Source organism: Alligator mississippiensis, chromosome 4 (assembly GCF_030867095.1).
Source record: "Alligator mississippiensis isolate rAllMis1 chromosome 4, rAllMis1, whole genome shotgun sequence".
NCBI lineage: Eukaryota > Metazoa > Chordata > Crocodylia > Alligatoridae > Alligator > Alligator mississippiensis.
In genome coordinates, this window is record NC_081827.1 from 169561544 (window position 1) to 169577658 (window position 16115).

The 16115-nt window shown below is 55.4% G+C and overlaps 1 protein-coding gene across 3 annotated transcripts; it reads left to right on the plus strand.

Moving 5' to 3' along the window:
- Window positions 1–467: 467 nt before the first annotated feature.
- Window positions 468–14736, plus strand: PDK2 (pyruvate dehydrogenase kinase 2). 3 transcript variants are annotated; one of them, XM_006276681.4, is made up of 11 exons: window positions 468–615; window positions 2849–2990; window positions 5720–5791; window positions 6356–6540; window positions 6975–7064; window positions 7682–7759; window positions 7951–8027; window positions 8387–8485; window positions 9076–9183; window positions 9499–9612; window positions 12243–14736. In XM_006276681.4, the coding sequence occupies exons 1-11, from the start codon at window positions 495–497 to the stop codon at window positions 12381–12383; spliced, it is 1227 nt and encodes a 408-aa protein (XP_006276743.2). In that variant the 5' UTR covers window positions 468–494; the 3' UTR covers window positions 12384–14736. The 3 variants fall into 3 exon arrangements, with proteins under 3 accessions (XP_006276743.2, XP_019338169.1, XP_014459121.1); XM_019482624.2 differs by lacking the exon at window positions 468–615 and adding an exon at window positions 2413–2526; XM_014603635.3 differs by lacking the exon at window positions 468–615 and adding an exon at window positions 2579–2599.
- The last annotated feature ends 1379 nt before the right edge of the window (window positions 14737–16115 follow it).

Sequence of the window (16115 nt, forward strand, 5' to 3'; positions counted from 1 at the left end):
GTGCCGATCTGCTTGGGCCTTTGCCCTTGACGGGAAGGACAGACGAGGCTGCAACCTGAGCCCCTGCCCGTCTTGGGCCTTGCTCCTTTCATCTGCTGGGGGTGCCCCGATAGGGGAGCAGGCCCACGACCGGGCTCTGGAGAGGCGGGTGATGCAGGTGGCAAAGCCGGGAGCCCAGGCCCCTGCGCCGGCGCTGGCCCGCTGCCTTTGGGGTCCCCAAATGTCTGGGCCCCAACGGGCAGCTGCAGCTTGCGGGGGTGAACGGGCTGCAACGGAGCCAGTGGGGCGGGGTGGGGGGACATGGGGCTGAGGTAGCAAGTCCCCGGGCAGGGCAGGGTTAAGGGGCGGGCCCTCCTCTCCCCACGTGGCAGCGGGCGCTCCCGGTTGGTCGGCGGGAGCGGCTGCTGCGCGGGGATTGGGCGGCGGCGGGGGGGGCGGGGCGCAGCTGCCGGGGGCTAGCAAGCAGGGCTGCGGGGCTGCGGGGCCGGGGCGCGATGCGGCTTGTGCGCTGCCTGCTGGAGAAGGCGGCGCGGGCGGCGGGGGCGCCCGGCTACATCGAGCACTTCAGCAAGTTCTCGCCCTCGCCGCTCTCCATGAAGCAGTTCCTCGACTTCGGTGCGTGCCCCTGTTCCGCCGGCCCGGGCCCGGGCCCGCCTCCACGTCCCGGCGGGTGACGGCCCCGCGGGGAGCTGAGCGCGGGCTGCGCCGCCCCCGGCATTGGTGCGAGGTGGAGGGGCCCGGCGGGCTCCCGGGGACTTGGGGGCCTTCCTCGGGCACCCGTGACTGCTGGTGCCGGCCCTGCCGCGCGGGGTCGGGGGGAAGAGGGGGGAGCAGGCAGCTCGTCCCCCCACGGGCGTGAGTGTTGCTTCTCCCTCCCCGCGTCTGCCCCCGCTCCTCGCTGTCCCCAGCGCCTCCCGGACAGCCCGAGTCGTTGGGTGGGGAGCAGGGGGAGAGGAGGCCGGCCTGTCCATCCCTGCGCGACCCCCGGCTCCTAGCCGGCAATGAACGAAGGTGTCGGGCCCGCCCGGAGCTAAGAGAGGGTAGGGCTGGGCAGGGGTGTTTCTCTGGGCGGCAGGGCGGCAGGTGCCTGTTGCGGAGGGTGGGGGGGGGGCTGGAAACCCCACGAGAGAAACGTAGTTTAGACCAGCCCTTCCCAAACTCTTCCTCAGCACGGCCCCATTTCTTCAGCAGGGCCCCTCACTCCCACCCCCATGACCCCATCTGCTGATGTTGTGACCCCATTTTGGGGTCGTGCCCCGCAGCTTGGGAACCACTGGCTTAGACCTGGCCTCACCGCCCTCCACCTGGAGCCCCCTGCTGACTCCTGACTTAGTCCTTCCCAGTGGCTCCTCTTTCCAGAACTGCGCCAGACTCTGAAAGCGTTAAATAACGCCCTGCCATGATACTGCCCAGCCAGGCAGTCCCAGGCAGCAACCTGCTGCTGGGTGCGCCCTGCCTGTGTGTGCCATTCCTGCTTTCTGGCACCTCCAGGGACAGCCCTGCCTTGCTGCTGTGGCTCATTGCTGTGGTACGGCCTGTCCTGCTGGTTGGATTACAACGGCCATCAATGCATGACCGCCTGGCACCTCGGCTTGCACTTGTCTGGGTGTGTGTGCACACACGTGCATGCTAAACACGCAGGACGTGACCTTGTTTACCAGCCTGCACCACCTGCTGTCTTCTCCCAACAGCCGCTTTCAGCCTTGCTTTGAAATCAGTTTCTTAATCAATTCCTTCCCCCCTCTGCCCCAAATTGTTTTTCTGCTCTGCACAGGGTAACCCATCTCCCTTGGGTACCCTACAGCTTGGGTAACCCATCTCCCTCCTCCCTGGGGTGCTGGTGCCCTTGGTGGCAGAGTTTCCTTTTCCCAGGGCTGTGCTGGGAGTTCCCCCCTGCTCCTGGCCCTGGGGGGGCAGGGCAGCCTACCCCACTTCCTCCCCAGCTGCATCATCAGGTTCTGCTGTCCTCAGCAATGCCAGCAACGTGTCACAGCTTGGGAACAGGCAGTGATTCTTCTGTCCTAGCTGCCAAACAAACCACTTGTGCCAGGCTCGGTCTGGGCCCAGCACAGTTTCTGTCATCCCTTCATGGCTCTGGGGCTAAGCTGTGGCTGCTGCCCAGAATACACAATGGGGTGCCCTACCACCCTGTGAGAGTGTTCAAAGTGACAGGCTCAAGGTCACTTTGTAAGTCAGCGGCACAGTGCCCTCTTCCCCCCTCCCCAAAAGATGTCCTGACTTCCAGGCCTCCCACAAACCAGTCCCACCCACAATGACCACCCTGTGATGGCCCCAGAAGGGTGGGACTAGCTCCCTATGTCCCTCTGTTGTTGAGGGCAGTTGGGCAGGGCCAGCACTTGTGATTGGTGCTGCAGCTTGGGCTCCTTCGGGAGGCTAATGCTGAGCTGGGTACCTGGGGATAAACTCCCTGGGATGAGCTGTTTTGGGGGTGGCTGCCTCTGGGCAGGGAAGCAGCACAGAAAGCATCAGTGTGACCTGATCGGGAAGGCTGTACCTAAGACCGTAGTGAGTGCCATGCAGTTGCAAATGCCTGTAGGCTAGTGGTTAGAGCTGCACAGCACTGGACCCACCTTATGGGGTGAGGAATATGCTGGGGTGGCTGAGATATATCATTTCCAACCGCCCTGGAGACGCTCCAAGGGGAGGTGTGGGAGAAGGCCTCAGGTACTGGAGAGCCAGGTGTACTTAGCCCTTCTGCCTTCCTACAAGTATTGAGGGTATAAGGGGTATATCACTGTGGGATGGGAGCCTTCCCCTACTGTTATCAGTTGTAGGACCATGGTGCTTCCGCTAACAGGGGCTTCTATGTCCTGTCGCCCAACCTTAGGGTCTAGCAATGCTTGCGAGAAAACCTCTTTCACCTTCCTGCGCCAGGAGCTGCCCGTCCGGCTGGCCAACATCATGAAGGAGATCAACCTCCTGCCTGACCGGGTGCTCAGGACATCCTCTGTGCAGCTCGTGCAGAGCTGGTAAGTCTCTCTCCAACCTGGGGTACCCCCGGGAGCAACCCTTTCTGAGGAGGGGGCTTTAATTTGGGGGGGTGCAGGTAATAGAAAATGCAAGAGAGAAGCTGGTTCCTGAAAGACCCTGTTGGCCGGGGGCCCTGACAGGGCTCTGGTGCTGGTAGGGGTGCATTGTGGAGGGTACCCTTTTCTACACATCTTGGGGCCATTCCTAAAGGATTCCTAAGGAAGAAGCTAGTTGTCCGTCTTCTGCCAAGGAGGATTCTCAGGGATGGCACTGAAGGGTGACGGGGATTGTTGGGGGCTGCAAGGGGGAATGCTGATCATTGGGATGGGGCTGGGTGCTCAGACAGTTCATGCTGGAGAGGAATATATACTAGGAACGTTTATACTAGGAAAATGATCCCATGTTCATGGGTTTTGACAAGTGCATTGTAAGCTCTCCAGTGTAGATGCAGTGCAGTGCCCCCTGGAACGTGCTCCCTGGCAGGTTTTCCAGCCCAACATTGTCCAGGTACAGCCCGAGAACAAAGTCTGGCTGTTCACAGGAAACCAAACATGTCTGAGTGGGATCGGGCCTGTCCCCCAGTGCTTTCTCCAGCCCAGCACAGAGCGTGCTTGCATTTGGCTCTTGCAGTCGGCAGGGCAATTTCCAGCCTATGCCCTAGGCTTTCCAGGAATCCAGGCAGCTAGTGCCCCGAACACTCCTAATGCTGTTGCAATCTCCGAAGGGTCCTGTCAGCCCTGGTGCTGGCCTGATACCAGAGTGCCTCTTCCAAGGGTGCTGGGTTTTCTCATGCCCCCTGCCCTTTTTCTTCATCCTCTGTGTTTCTTCTCACACTAGAGTTTCTCACAGTAAAGTTGCGGATTTGGCTCATGAGGCTGCCTCTGCAGCAGCACCATCTGGCGTGGGTCTGGGTGGCCTGGGTTAGGGCAGAAAGCCAGCTGGGCAGGGGGCAGGGGAAGGAGCAGTGTCCCTTTAAGACCACCCCCAAAGCTCCCTGCCAGGAGCAGACTGCAACAGCTTGAACTTTGTCCTACTTCAGGGACCATGTGACAGGTTGTTTGTGCAGCTATTTCTTGCTCCGCCTCCTCCTTGCTGCATCCAAAAGGGGCAGCATCTGCTGGGGAGCAGGGGGCCGGGAGACAGCTCAGCCCCAGCTGAATCGTCGTCCCAAGGGGCTGGGGGAGCCTGAGTCCTAAGGAAGAACCACTTGGCCCCTGCTTGTACCCAGATACCATGGTGCTCCTGGCCAACCTCTCCTGATGGCAGGTTCAGGTTCCTGCCTTGGTGCTGGTTCTTAACCTCTTGCTCCCCTTTCCCCAGAGAAGACTGGGTCTTTAACCCTTTGCAGCTCTTGACCCCACTGATGTGAATCTGCAGGCGAGACAGCTGAGCATGACTGTCACACAAGGATGCATGTGGCTCCTGCACCAGCTGCCCCTTCCTCCCCAACCCACCTTGTGCCATGTGGTTTGTGTGACTGCAGGTTTTCTTTGCTGACCTCAGCCCTGCTATCCCTCTGCAGTGGGGTGCCAAGGGTACCTGTGCCAAGGGTAGCTCAACCTGAAAGGCCTTAGGAGACCCCAGGGCAGCCCCTTGGACCAGGGGTTTGGTGACATCTGCTTCTGTTCCCCTGCACCTCCCTGCACAGCACAGTTCCTATCCTAGACGACCTCCTGCTTCCCCAGTTACAAACTTGGCTTTTCAGCCCAGTGACCCTCCTCCCAGCTTTGGGATCCTTATACACAGGCCTCCTGGGACCCCTTCTGTCCTTCCTAGTAGTCTCCTCTTCAATAGCCAGCCCTGGGCTTCCCCACCACAGTTCTCATCACACCCCACCCTTCTGATGCAGAGGTGGGTGACAGGGCTGTTGTGCCTAGACTGTATCCCTGTCATTGTGCCCACCCACCTAATCAGGACAAAGACAAGCATTCTGCATGCATCATGGCTGGGGGCTGATGGCTGCGGGCCTAGAGGCTGTTAGGTTGATATGCTAGTAGGTAGGTCTGTTAATCTGAAACCAGGCAGAAGGGCTAGTAGAGATGCACCTGCTGGGCTAACTGAATTGGAGGTGCATAGACAGTTGTGACCAAGTGTTTATTTTTATCAGATGCTGGTGAAGGGAAGTGCCCAGAGTCTTTCCACAGCATTTGATGAAGTGAGGTCTCACTCAAAAGCCTATGTAATTCTGATGCAGTGAATCCATCAGATGCATCTCTACCCTGCTTGGATCCTGTTGACTAAAGCTAAACAGGGTTGGGCTGGGTCAGTGTGTGGATGGGAGATTTCCATGGTTACCTGGGTGCTGCAGGAAACAGTTTTGATTGAGGGTGGCTTTTGAATCAACACTGTGGCTGTACCACCCCAATTCAGTATTAATATAATTGTGACTGCATGGTGCTGGGGCATGCCAAACGAAGGTTTTAACCACCCTGTGCCGTTAAATATCCCTGAGTATTCTTTGCTTCTGCTCCTGAACGGCTGCATCGTATGCGTAACAGCTACTGCCCACCTCCAGAACTGGCTGCACTTCAGCTGTAAGACAAGCAGTTCCTGTTTGTAAATTGCCTCTGTGTCTTCAGGCAGGGTAAGGCTGAGGCAAATGTTCTTTCCTAAAAAAGTCTGGATGCTGACAGTGGAAGGAGGTGGTAGGGACTGGTCTGTGCATACCCATGTTTCTAGCACAGGACTATGGCGTATGAACAGCCTGTGTTTCCATTCCACCCTGCAGGTATGTTCAGAGTCTGCTGGATATCATGGAGTTCCTGGACAAAAATGCTGAGGACCGAGCTACGTTGGGGCAGTAAGTTGGGCTGTCCCTCATGTACCAGCCCTGGCCTGTCCATCCCATGCACCTGACATCAGATGACAATTTTTTTAGGTCTGCTGCCAGCCCGTTTCGGTGCATCTCGTTTATGGTGACACTGAGCAAAGCTGCTGCATCTTCCTGTTGGCCTGCTGCTTTCAGACTCTGATGTGGGGCTTGTGCTTGGCTTCACTGGGACCTGAGTTGCCCTGGCACTTTGTCACCTGGCTGGGAGATCTAACTGTCCCTACTATCCCAGTGAACCACAGCACAATCTTGGCTTAGCCCATGGGTCCCTCAGATCCTTGTGCAGCATAATCCATGCCAGGACTTCCAGGCAGCTGCAATACAGTGTCAGAGTAGTGGGGAAGGAACAGAGAGGGGGATGATTTCAGACCTAAAGAAACCTGGCCTGCATTCCATTACTGCAGATCCAGCTGTCCCTTGCCCTCTTGCTGCTGCCCTTTTCTTCTCCATTTGGTCCTCCTGGTGAGAGCTGGTCTCATTGCTCCTGGAGCAGCACCTGTCTCTCATGCGCTGACCCCGCTGCCTCCCTCCCAGGTTTGCAGATGCCCTTATCACCATCCGTAACCGGCACAATGACGTAGTACCCACCATGGCACAAGGGGTGATTGAATACAAGGAAGCCTATGGAGATGACCCTGTGTCCAACCAGAACATCCAATACTTCCTGGATCGCTTCTACTTGAGCCGCATCTCTATCCGCATGCTAATCAACCAGCATAGTGAGTGCCTGCAGCCTCTCCCCACCTGCCCACTCTAGCAGGTGCCTGATGAAGTGGCTAGGGGAAAACTGAGTCAGATACCACACTGATGGGCACTGGGCTTAAAATGCACTTGGGCTGGACTACAAGGGAGTAGGACTGGACTCTGAGCAGAGGAGACTACAATGGGGCTGGGGAATGTGTGTGTAGTTGGAAAGTAAGCAGATTGTATGGGAGGGAAAAGGTTTTTTTTCAATCCTGCTTTCCACCCCTCTGGGATTCTCCCTCCAACTCTTAAATTCATTATTATTATTATTATTGAGATTTGTTCCACCCTATACAGAAAGGCTCAGAACAGCTTCCAATAAATAACAAGCAACAACAATAAATTCCTATAGGTTCTGCTCTATGCCAAGACCTTTTCCCTCTTCTCACCCATCCATCTGTCCTTGCAGCCCTACTCTTCAACGGCAGCACCAATCCTGCTCATCCTAAGCACATTGGCAGCATTGACCCGCACTGCGATGTCTCTGTGGTGGTGAAAGGTCTGTGTCCATCTATGCCATGGAGTGATCCAGGAGCAGCTTCCCCCATGCTCCCTGTCCAAGAAGGGGTGATAGCTCTGGGGTTGGGGAGTAAGGAGTGGGTGTCTCTTCTGCTGCTTAGGGAGAGGTTCTTAGGGACTTGGCTGGCTCAGGGGTCAGCATCTCTGACCCCAGACTGGAATAGTAGAGGCTGAAGGCTGTTCCCATCAGCTGCCTGTTGCAGATCTCCCTGTGTAATGAATTCAGTTGGTCTCAGCCTCAATGAAGGTGGGCAGATACTGACATGTAGCCAGTGGTAGCCCATGGGGATGTTCAAGGGAAGCTGAGGATGTATGGGCCACAAAGATTCAGCTTCAACTATCCCTGGTAGGGTGGGGGGGGGGGGGTCCCTGATGAGCCTGGCACCCCAGAAGGAGAGCAGCCTGCCCAACATCTCCTTGTTCATCTCTGGTCTGTGGGTGAGCAGGATGCTCTGGTCTGTCATTCTGGGCACTGTTGGTGCTGACCATCCTTGCCTCTCCTCATGTTCTGAACTCTCAGCCTGCCCAGGGGAGAGCAGGTACTGAAATATCTCCCTGAGTGTGTCTACCAACACCTCCCATCTCCTCTCCCCACAGACGCCTATAACATGGCCAAGCTGCTCTGTGACAATTACTACATGGCCTCACCTGAGCTGGAGATCGAAGAGGTCAATGGTGAGTCCTGGGGTCTGGGCAGGAGAGGTGTGTGCTTTTTGGAGCAGACTGATCAGGGGTGTGCATGTGCAGGCAGTTAGAGTTGAGCCTGTGTGTATGTGGGGGATGAGGTGGGGACAGGGCTGGGGGGAGATGTCTTGAACTTCTGGGTGGTGCCTTGTCTTGATGGTTTCCATGCTCTTCCATTGTAGCAAACACCTCCGAACAGCCCATTCGCATTGTCTATGTCCCGTCCCATCTCTACCACATGCTCTTTGAGCTCTTCAAGGTAAAGTCCCTTCTTTTCTATGCTGAAACCTTGAAGGTAACCATTTGTCTCTGCTCGGTCCACAGCTCCCCCCTGCCAACCTCCATGACTGTCCCAGGCTGTGGGTATCCCAGCAGCAGGCAAGGTGAAATTGGCATCTGAAGAGTATGAGGGGGTGGTGGATACATTGGTCTATTAAAGGAGTCAAGTAGGTAGGGGGAAGGATTGTGAGTTGTCATGGGATCTGGAAGGAATTTCCTCATCTTGATGATCTCTGCCTGAAGCAAAGAAGGGACAGCAGGTGGGCAGCTGGCTCTGAAGTGTTGCCCGGCTGCCCTTGCCAAATCTCCTGACTTGCTTTTCATTTTCCTGCCCCTCAGAATGCCATGCGGGCCACTGTGGAGAGCTATGAGAACAGCCCGAGACTCCCCCCCATCAGAGTGATGGTTGCACTGGGCGAGGAGGACCTGTCCATCAAGGTGAGGTGCCTTGGGAGAAAGGTGCAGGGGAGAATAGAAAGGATCTCTGCCCACCCCTTGGGCTGTGGGGCACAAGCTAGTTCCCAGATTGTGGGCACTCTTGGAACACAGGGAAGCTTTCTTCCTCCTTGCAGAGGACAGTAGAGGGAATGTGACCTCATGGCCATGACCCTGAACAGTTCTCTTCTGGGTGAAGTGAGGTCTGGAGGTCCCAGGTCCACAGGGCAAGAGATGGGGGCTGAAGGGGAGGGGTGTTGAGCTCTGCTGGTTCCCTGTTCATCCAGTCTGATCTCTTTACTGTGGCCATCAGGGAAGTCCAGGCCTGGGGGCCTGCAGCATTAATGCTGAAGCAGGATTTTCTCTCTCCCACAACACTCATGCCCAGTCTTGTTAGGGCATTTTCTCCAGCTGAGAGATCCAGGCAGAGCACTGGTTGCAGCTAATTGATGTTGCATCTAGACCAGCCAGCAGAAGGTGCTCTTGGGTGGAAGGGGATTTCCCCTGATGAAAGCTGGTGGGGGAAGCACTAGAGGACAGAGCAGGGGTTGTGGGAAGTCCACAAGCCACTGACATCCTGTCTTGTCACACAGATGAGTGACCGGGGAAAGGGGGTCCCCCAGCGGAAGATCGAGCGGCTCTTCAGCTACATGTACTCTACAGCGCCTACCCCACAGCCAGGCACAGGAGGGACACCCCTGGTGCGTATCGTGTCAGGTTAGGCCCATCAGGAATTAATTACCAACACCAAAGGACCCCCAATTAACTGATCAGCCTGTGGGGAGGGGTCGGGGTGGGGGGTCCTTTGGTTCTCGGTACTCAGATCTTCTATAGCTGTGGGGAAGCGACTGGCCCATATGCTAATGTAGCTTGCAGGGGTGGGGCTGGCCCTTCTGCCTAGCTGTATGTGGAGTGGGAGGCACTAGCAGAGTTAGGACTCCACTGTCTGTGGCTGGGTGGCTCACAGAGACTGGGTGGTATCCATAAACCTCTGTCTGTATCTTCTCCTCCACCAGGCTGGCTTTGGCTACGGCCTGCCCATCTCCAGACTCTATGCCAAGTATTTCCAAGGGGACCTTCAGCTCTTCTCCATGGAAGGTTTTGGAACAGATGCTGTCATCTACCTGAAGGTCTGTAAGTCCCACCCCTATCCCTGTGTATTGCACCTGCTGATTCAGGCTGCTGCTTCTCCCAGTGGTGACCTATGACAGGGTCTTACCCACTCCCACCAGTGACTGAAAGGGAGCGGTTGTCAGAAGGAAGGGTGGTCTAGTGATTTGGGCCCTGGCCTAAGATATCACAAGCATCTGCTCTGCCACAGACTCTGTCCTGCAGAGGTAGTCACATTGATGCAACTCCCCATGTGGTTGCTCTTAATCCAGCGTAAGAGCTAGTTTTAGCTTAAACTGCTTCCAGAGCTAAATCAGAGTTAAGACACTCTTACCTTGGTGTCCACATGGGGAGTCACGCTGGGGTAATTACAGCAATTGGAAATAACTTGCTGGTGTTGGGCAGAGTCTGCAGTGATGAAAACCTCAGGGCTGAGGCCCTCCCTCCCACTCCCCTTGATCTGAATGGGGCCATTCCAGCTGCTCAGTTTCATGTTAGGGTCCTGCTCAGGTTTGCTCTCACCTTCTGATCTAGCCTGGGGCTTCTGGACCCTATAGAAGGAGCTGGAAAGTCCAGTTGGCCAGTGCCTTGCATCTCAGGGAGTGGCAGTGACTTGTCACAGCTGTGCTTCAAATCCTGCCAGGTTGGCATGGAGGGAGGTTTTTTGGATCCACACTGCATGGGTGTATGTGACCTAAGGATAAGCCTTTTCCCTGCCAAACCAAGTCTTCATCCCAATCCCTGGCATTGGCAGATGCCACTCTAGTTACTTCACAAGGGCAATGGCTTCTTTCCCAGAGCAGGACTGAATTTGGCCTGTATTTGGCCTATATTGTTCTGTCTCCAAAACCAGTGGCAGGACCGCGCCCTGCCCTGCCACCTTAAATCTCTCTCATCCTTAAATAGTCAGTGCCTTTGGTGGAAACATACCAAACTGATGCCCTGTACCCTTTTGCAAGCTGTCCTCCTTCCCTACAGGGTAATGGTTTTTCATGGCCTTGAAGGTTTGGGTGGTTGGGATAACATCCCCTGCCCAGGGTTTTCAGAGCTGAGTGAGCAAATCAGTCACAGAAATCACAGTGAAGTAGAGCTGGAAGGGACCTCCACAAGTCATTGAGTCCAGCAGGATCACCCCTATCCAAACCATCCTATACAAATCCATAATCAAAACTCTTAGTAAAACTACTGTCAGCCCTGACATAATGCAAGACATGACACCCTAAACTGCCACAGGTAAAGCAAGGGGACCATGGCAGCCAATGTCCTGCTTCCATGAAAGGCTGTTTATATATGCTCAAGAGATCCCAGGTAGAGGGATATGTCCCCCACTACAGAGGAAGACAAAAACCCACATCATCCAAACTAATCTGACCATGGAGTAAAATTCCTTTCTGACCTCAAATATGGTGGTTAGTCTGACCCTGAGTAGAGGCACAAGATCTTTGAGCCAGGAACCTCTGGGTTTAAGTCCCAGTAGGAGCACTGGCACAGCCTAGTCAAAATCCTCAGCCTTGCCTGCAGCCAACATCCAGTGCATCTGAGGAAGGCTTAAAAAAACACATCTGACACATGTAGCAGCTCCTTGTATCAGATCTCTGCCCTCTGTTCCAGCGGTCAGACACCCCAGCTGTAGTGCAAACAAACCCTGTTACTAGCGGCCAAATCTGTAGTCAGAGAGGCGTGTGTGGGGGGTGAGAATGATATCGTAGTTCTGGGGAACTCACCGCATTGGTTGGAGTAATGCCTCTATGGAACTGCCTCACCTCTGAGTGTCCAGTCACATCGCAGGACTATGAAAATGGTCCGTTCCCCTCGGCCCAAAATGCCTTGCCCGTCTCAGCCCAAAAGCGCCTCTTTTGATGTAGCTAGGGTGATTGCTTTACTTTGGCAAGGCAGCCCTCCTCACTGGTATGTGAGCCTGTCATGGATGTCCCCTATGTGCTGGGTCACCCTGAATGGCTTATCTGGAGTTAGTGAACCCAACTGAGAGGTGAAATAGCCAGGCTTCTAGATACACTTGAATCACTGCAGTTCAAGGAGATCGAAAGACCTGTCTGCATCCAGCTTCTGCACTGCAGTAGCCTGTAGGGAGTGTTTTTGTGCATGTTGGCAGTTACTTAGCCTTTGATGTCAAGCAAGCAGGGGTTTTGCAAAATCTTGTCTGGGGATTTGCTGCTGCAACAGCTGATGTAGTTCATGGTACATCATAACTGGTGTTTTCTTGTTCCCAATGCCATTCCTGTGGAAGAAGACTCTGAAGTTTACCAAACTGCCATGAGCAAAAGAATATAAATACATATGAAATTCACTAGTAAAAATGGCCTTGATTCCTGAATCAGTCCTTTGACTCTGATTTGGCTACCGAGCCGTACAAAGTGTGGCAGGTGCATAAGTGTTTGGAGCATCGTGGGCTAAAATGTTACTTTCATTACACTTTTCTTTTGGAGAGAGGTAGGCAGCCATGGTAGTCTGAAGTTGGGTAGAACACAAGGTAGAAATACACCTGGCAACAATTGATCTCTTAATGGTTGGATTTAATTGCGCCCTGAGTACTTTGGGGTGACTGGTCCTGCCAGGGGGCAGTGGGTCACAGGGGAAGACTCTACCTGTTACCAAAGAGCTGTTCCCAGCATCCTTGTGTCTTTCTCAGGCCTTGTCAACGGACTCTGTGGAGAGGCTTCCTGTGTATAACAAGTCAGCCTGGCGCCACTACCAGACCAGCCAGGAGGCCGATGATTGGTGCGTGCCCAGTACAGAACCAAAGAACACGTCCACCTACCGTGTGACCTAGGTCTGGGGTGGCCAGTGAGGCTTATGGATGGAGAAGCCACGACCAGTAGGGGGGAGAGAGAACTACTGCCAACACGAACCCTACTTTGTCAGGAGAACTCGATCAGCGGACTCTTCCTATTGGCAGATTGCCCAATCAGGAGTGTGAATGCTTTCTTTTATTCCTTTGTGGTACCTAGCATAGAGCAGCCCGTGCCTTGCACTGTCCCAGGTTTGTCAGGATCCCTTGTTCTGCTCCAGATCTGGCTGGGGTCCTGGCATGCTGCCTTCTGTGTCTCTGATCTTTGCCCACTACCTGTCTCTGCCACAGGGGTGGGAGTGAGGGCAGTGAGGAGGCTTTTAGAGGTAGGGAGAAAAGCAGCCCCTTAGCTTGAGAGAGTTTTAAATACACTGGGAGGGGGGAGAAGGTACCTGGAGAGAGGGCCTGGTATTCTGCTGAGTGTGCAGAGGGTCATATTTGGGGCTTGCAGGGACCCTGCGTATGGACCCAGATTCAGACTTGTGGGGGGAGCCTTATGTGGGGCATGGTGGGAGTGGCTGAAGGCAGGCCTGTGGACCCAGAGTGAGCTGGGGTTGGGGGACTGCTACCAGCCTTCCAGTGGGGAGAGGGCCAAGTACGTTGTGTGTGGTGCAAGGGAGGTAGCGGGAGCAATGGGCACCTGTGCTCACTGCAGGTGGCCCTAGGGGCTGACCAGAGGCCCAGCTGGGCTGAGCTCAGGCAGTGGAAGGGAAGAAGTCAGGGAATGGGTCAAAGGCATTGGAGTTTGGGCTGAGACTGGCTCCTTGCAGCCTCTGCCCCAGACTCCTGTCAACTTCATTAAATTTTGGGGGGGGTGGGGGGAGGGAAGGGGGTTACCACTGCCTTGTTCCAGCTCCAAGCAGCTCATCTGGGTCTCGGGGACCTTTTGGTCTCTCTCCAGGTGCTTCTGCAAGGTCCGTCTCAGCTGCAGGGCCCTGGTTGAGAGGCAGGGGACCAAGGCAAGCTGTGTTGCTGTGCAGAGCAAGCTATGAGCTTATGCATGCATGAGAGGGGGGAAGCATCTGCCGTGCAAGGCTCTTGCATGTGTCAGCCATGTGATTTAGGGCTCTTGCTTGGCATCTGGGCTGTTGGTTTTGTACCACCCCAGGGAACTTAGAGGTGTGAGGTGAGGGGGGTTGGGGAGGGAGGGTCTGTATCTGCCCAGGGCAGGGTTGGCGTGGCGTGGCATGTTCCCTTCCACATGGGGGTCTGTCCTTTCCGGAGAGCTTGCTCTGCTGCTACCATTGCTTCTTGTTTCATAGTTTCATAGTTGGTAGGGTCGGAAGGGACCTGAGCAGATCATCAAGTCCAACCCCCTGCCATGGTAGAAAAGAGCACTGGGGTCAAAACGCCAGCAAGGTGTTCGTCTAACCTCCTCTTAGACCCCCAGGGTAGGAGCCAGCACAACTTCTCTTGGAAGTTGGTTCCAGATCCTAGCCGCCCTGACAGTGAAGTAGCGCCTCCTGATGTCTAGTCTGAATCTACTCTCTGCCAGCTTGTGACTGTTATTTCTAGTCACTCCTGGTAGTGCTCAGGGGGAACAGGGACTCCCCCAATGCCTGCTGGTCCCCTCTGACTAGTTTGTAACAGGCCTCTAGATCCCCGCTCAGCCTTCTCTTGTGGAGGCTGAACAGGTTCAGGTCCCTTTGTCTCTCCTCGTAGGACCTGCCCTGCTGGTCCCTGATCATGCAGGTGGCCCTCCTCTGGACCCTCTCAATGCTGCCCACATCCCTCCTGAAGTGCGGTGCCCAGAACTGGACACAGTACTCCAACTGCGGCCTGACCAGTGCCGCGTAGAGGGGGAGGATCACCTTCTTGGACCTGCTTGAGATGCATCTGTGGATGCATGACAAGGTGTGGTTGGCCTTCCTGACTGCGTCCCCATACTGCTGGCCCATGTTCATTTTGGCATCAATAATGATTCCAAGATCCTTTTCTGCCTCTGCACTGATGAGGAAAGGAGTTCCCCAGCCTGTAGGTCTGCTGCTGGTTCTTCCTCCCCAGGTGCAGTACCCTGCACTTGTCAGTGTTGAAACCCATCCTGTTCTCATCCACCGACCCCTGTAACCTGTCTAGGTCCAATCGGAGTCTATTCCTCCCTTCTAGTGTGCCTACTTCCCTCCACATCTTGTTGTTGGACTGCTGAACTGCTTGCATGTGCTCTCCCACCTTGTTGTGTGCCCTCCCCCCCCAACCATGCTTTTACGTCCCATGGAAGTATCTACTGTATATATATATTTTTTAATCTTGGGCTGGAGCTGTGTTTCTGTCCCGGACACAAAGCATTAAGTCGTGTGTTTCCTCTTGTTGCTCAGTAAACACAGTTGAACCAGAATGTCTGGTCTCTGCGCCTGGGGGGCAAAGGGTCTGTGGGCTATGGGTGGACCAGGATCCATAGATTTTGTGCTTTGTCTTCCCTGTGGTCCCAGGCCTGGGAGCATGCTGGGCCTTGAACCCTGGCCCAAGTCCTCTGGAAACAAGCCCACATCCACAGTGTTTGACAGGTCAGGTGTGTTAGAGCTATCTAAGGGGCAGTGCCTTGGGCTGGCAACCAGGAGATGGGGTTCTCTTCTGCTTTGTGACCCCAGGCAGACAACTCCCTTCCCCTTGCCTCTTGATTTCTCTCTGTCCCTGAGTGTCTCCTCCCCCAGCCTTTTGTCCATCTAGTCACTCTGAAGTGTGAGCAGCACTGCCCATGACAGCAGCTGTCTGTCCCCAGTGATCAACAGTGACTCTCTCAGGACTTGCAGCCTGTCCTGCTCTGCCAATGACTCCCTGGTGACCCTGAAAAAGTCACCTCCCCAGCTTTATTGTGGGTCGGCATGAATTTTCTTGACGTGGTGGGGCTGAGAATAGAACCAAGGAGTCCTGCTCCCTAAGCTTCCCTAGCAACAAGTTGCTGCACAGATCTGTGCAGATCAGGTTTCCTTACATGGCTGGCAGGGGGCCTGGTAGGCACTTAGCAGCTGTGCTCACGCACACCCTCTCGCCAGTGACTCGGACCCAGCCGCCTAGCTCAGCCTCTCCCCTGCTTGGCTGGCTCCTGTGCTGGGTGTCTGGGGAGGGGGAAGCAGTGGGACCTGTGCCCCTGGCACCAGAGAGCATTGGGTACATGCACCCCATGGGCTTCAGGGTGGCTGGGGCATGGCACTGCACTGACCCTGCCTTTTAAACCCTTCTTGATGCCCTTGAGAGGACTCTGCCTTTGAGGGCAGGAGTGGCTGCCAGGACAGCATGTACCCTGGGAGCTGTCACGCCTTCCCTGTGGCTGAGGGTCAAGGGCCAGTGGTGCCAAGCAAGGAGGGGCAGGGCAGGATATGTTGCCTGCCAGCAAGTGCCTGTGTACACAGGGGCCTGTCCCCACGTCATGAGCCTGGATCCCTCTGTCCTGCCCCCCAGGGCTCCAGCACCTGTTCCTTTGGCTGGGACCAGCGAGCAGAGGCATACCTTCCCCCAGCCCTGCAGCTCCTGTGCCATAGACCCTGGGCAAAGCGCCTGATCCCAGGGCTGGATTCTGCTTTTGGGTAGCCCCTTGCTGGATTATACCTGGAGCACGGGGGCAAAATCAGCCACCACGGTTCAGCCCACCGCTCTGCTCATTGATGTTCTCCGAAGCAGACTCAGGCCTGGAGTGGATGGTATCAAGCAGGCACCAGTGCTGCATGGCTGTATGCTGCTCAGCCCCAGGCCAGCAGGTCTAGCCCTTATGTCCCC

Excerpts from the sequence above, each read along its gene's own strand:
- PDK2 (XM_006276681.4), top strand. The coding sequence starts at position 495 with ATGCGGCTTGTGCGCTGCCTGCTGGAGAAGGCGGCGCGGGCGGCGGGG. Across the intron at positions 7,065-7,681 it reads TGTCTCTGTGGTGGTGAAAG|ACGCCTATAACATGGCCAAG; the intron begins GTCTGTGTCCAT and ends CTCTCCCCACAG. Across the intron at positions 8,028-8,386 it reads TGCTCTTTGAGCTCTTCAAG|AATGCCATGCGGGCCACTGT; the intron begins GTAAAGTCCCTT and ends CCTGCCCCTCAG.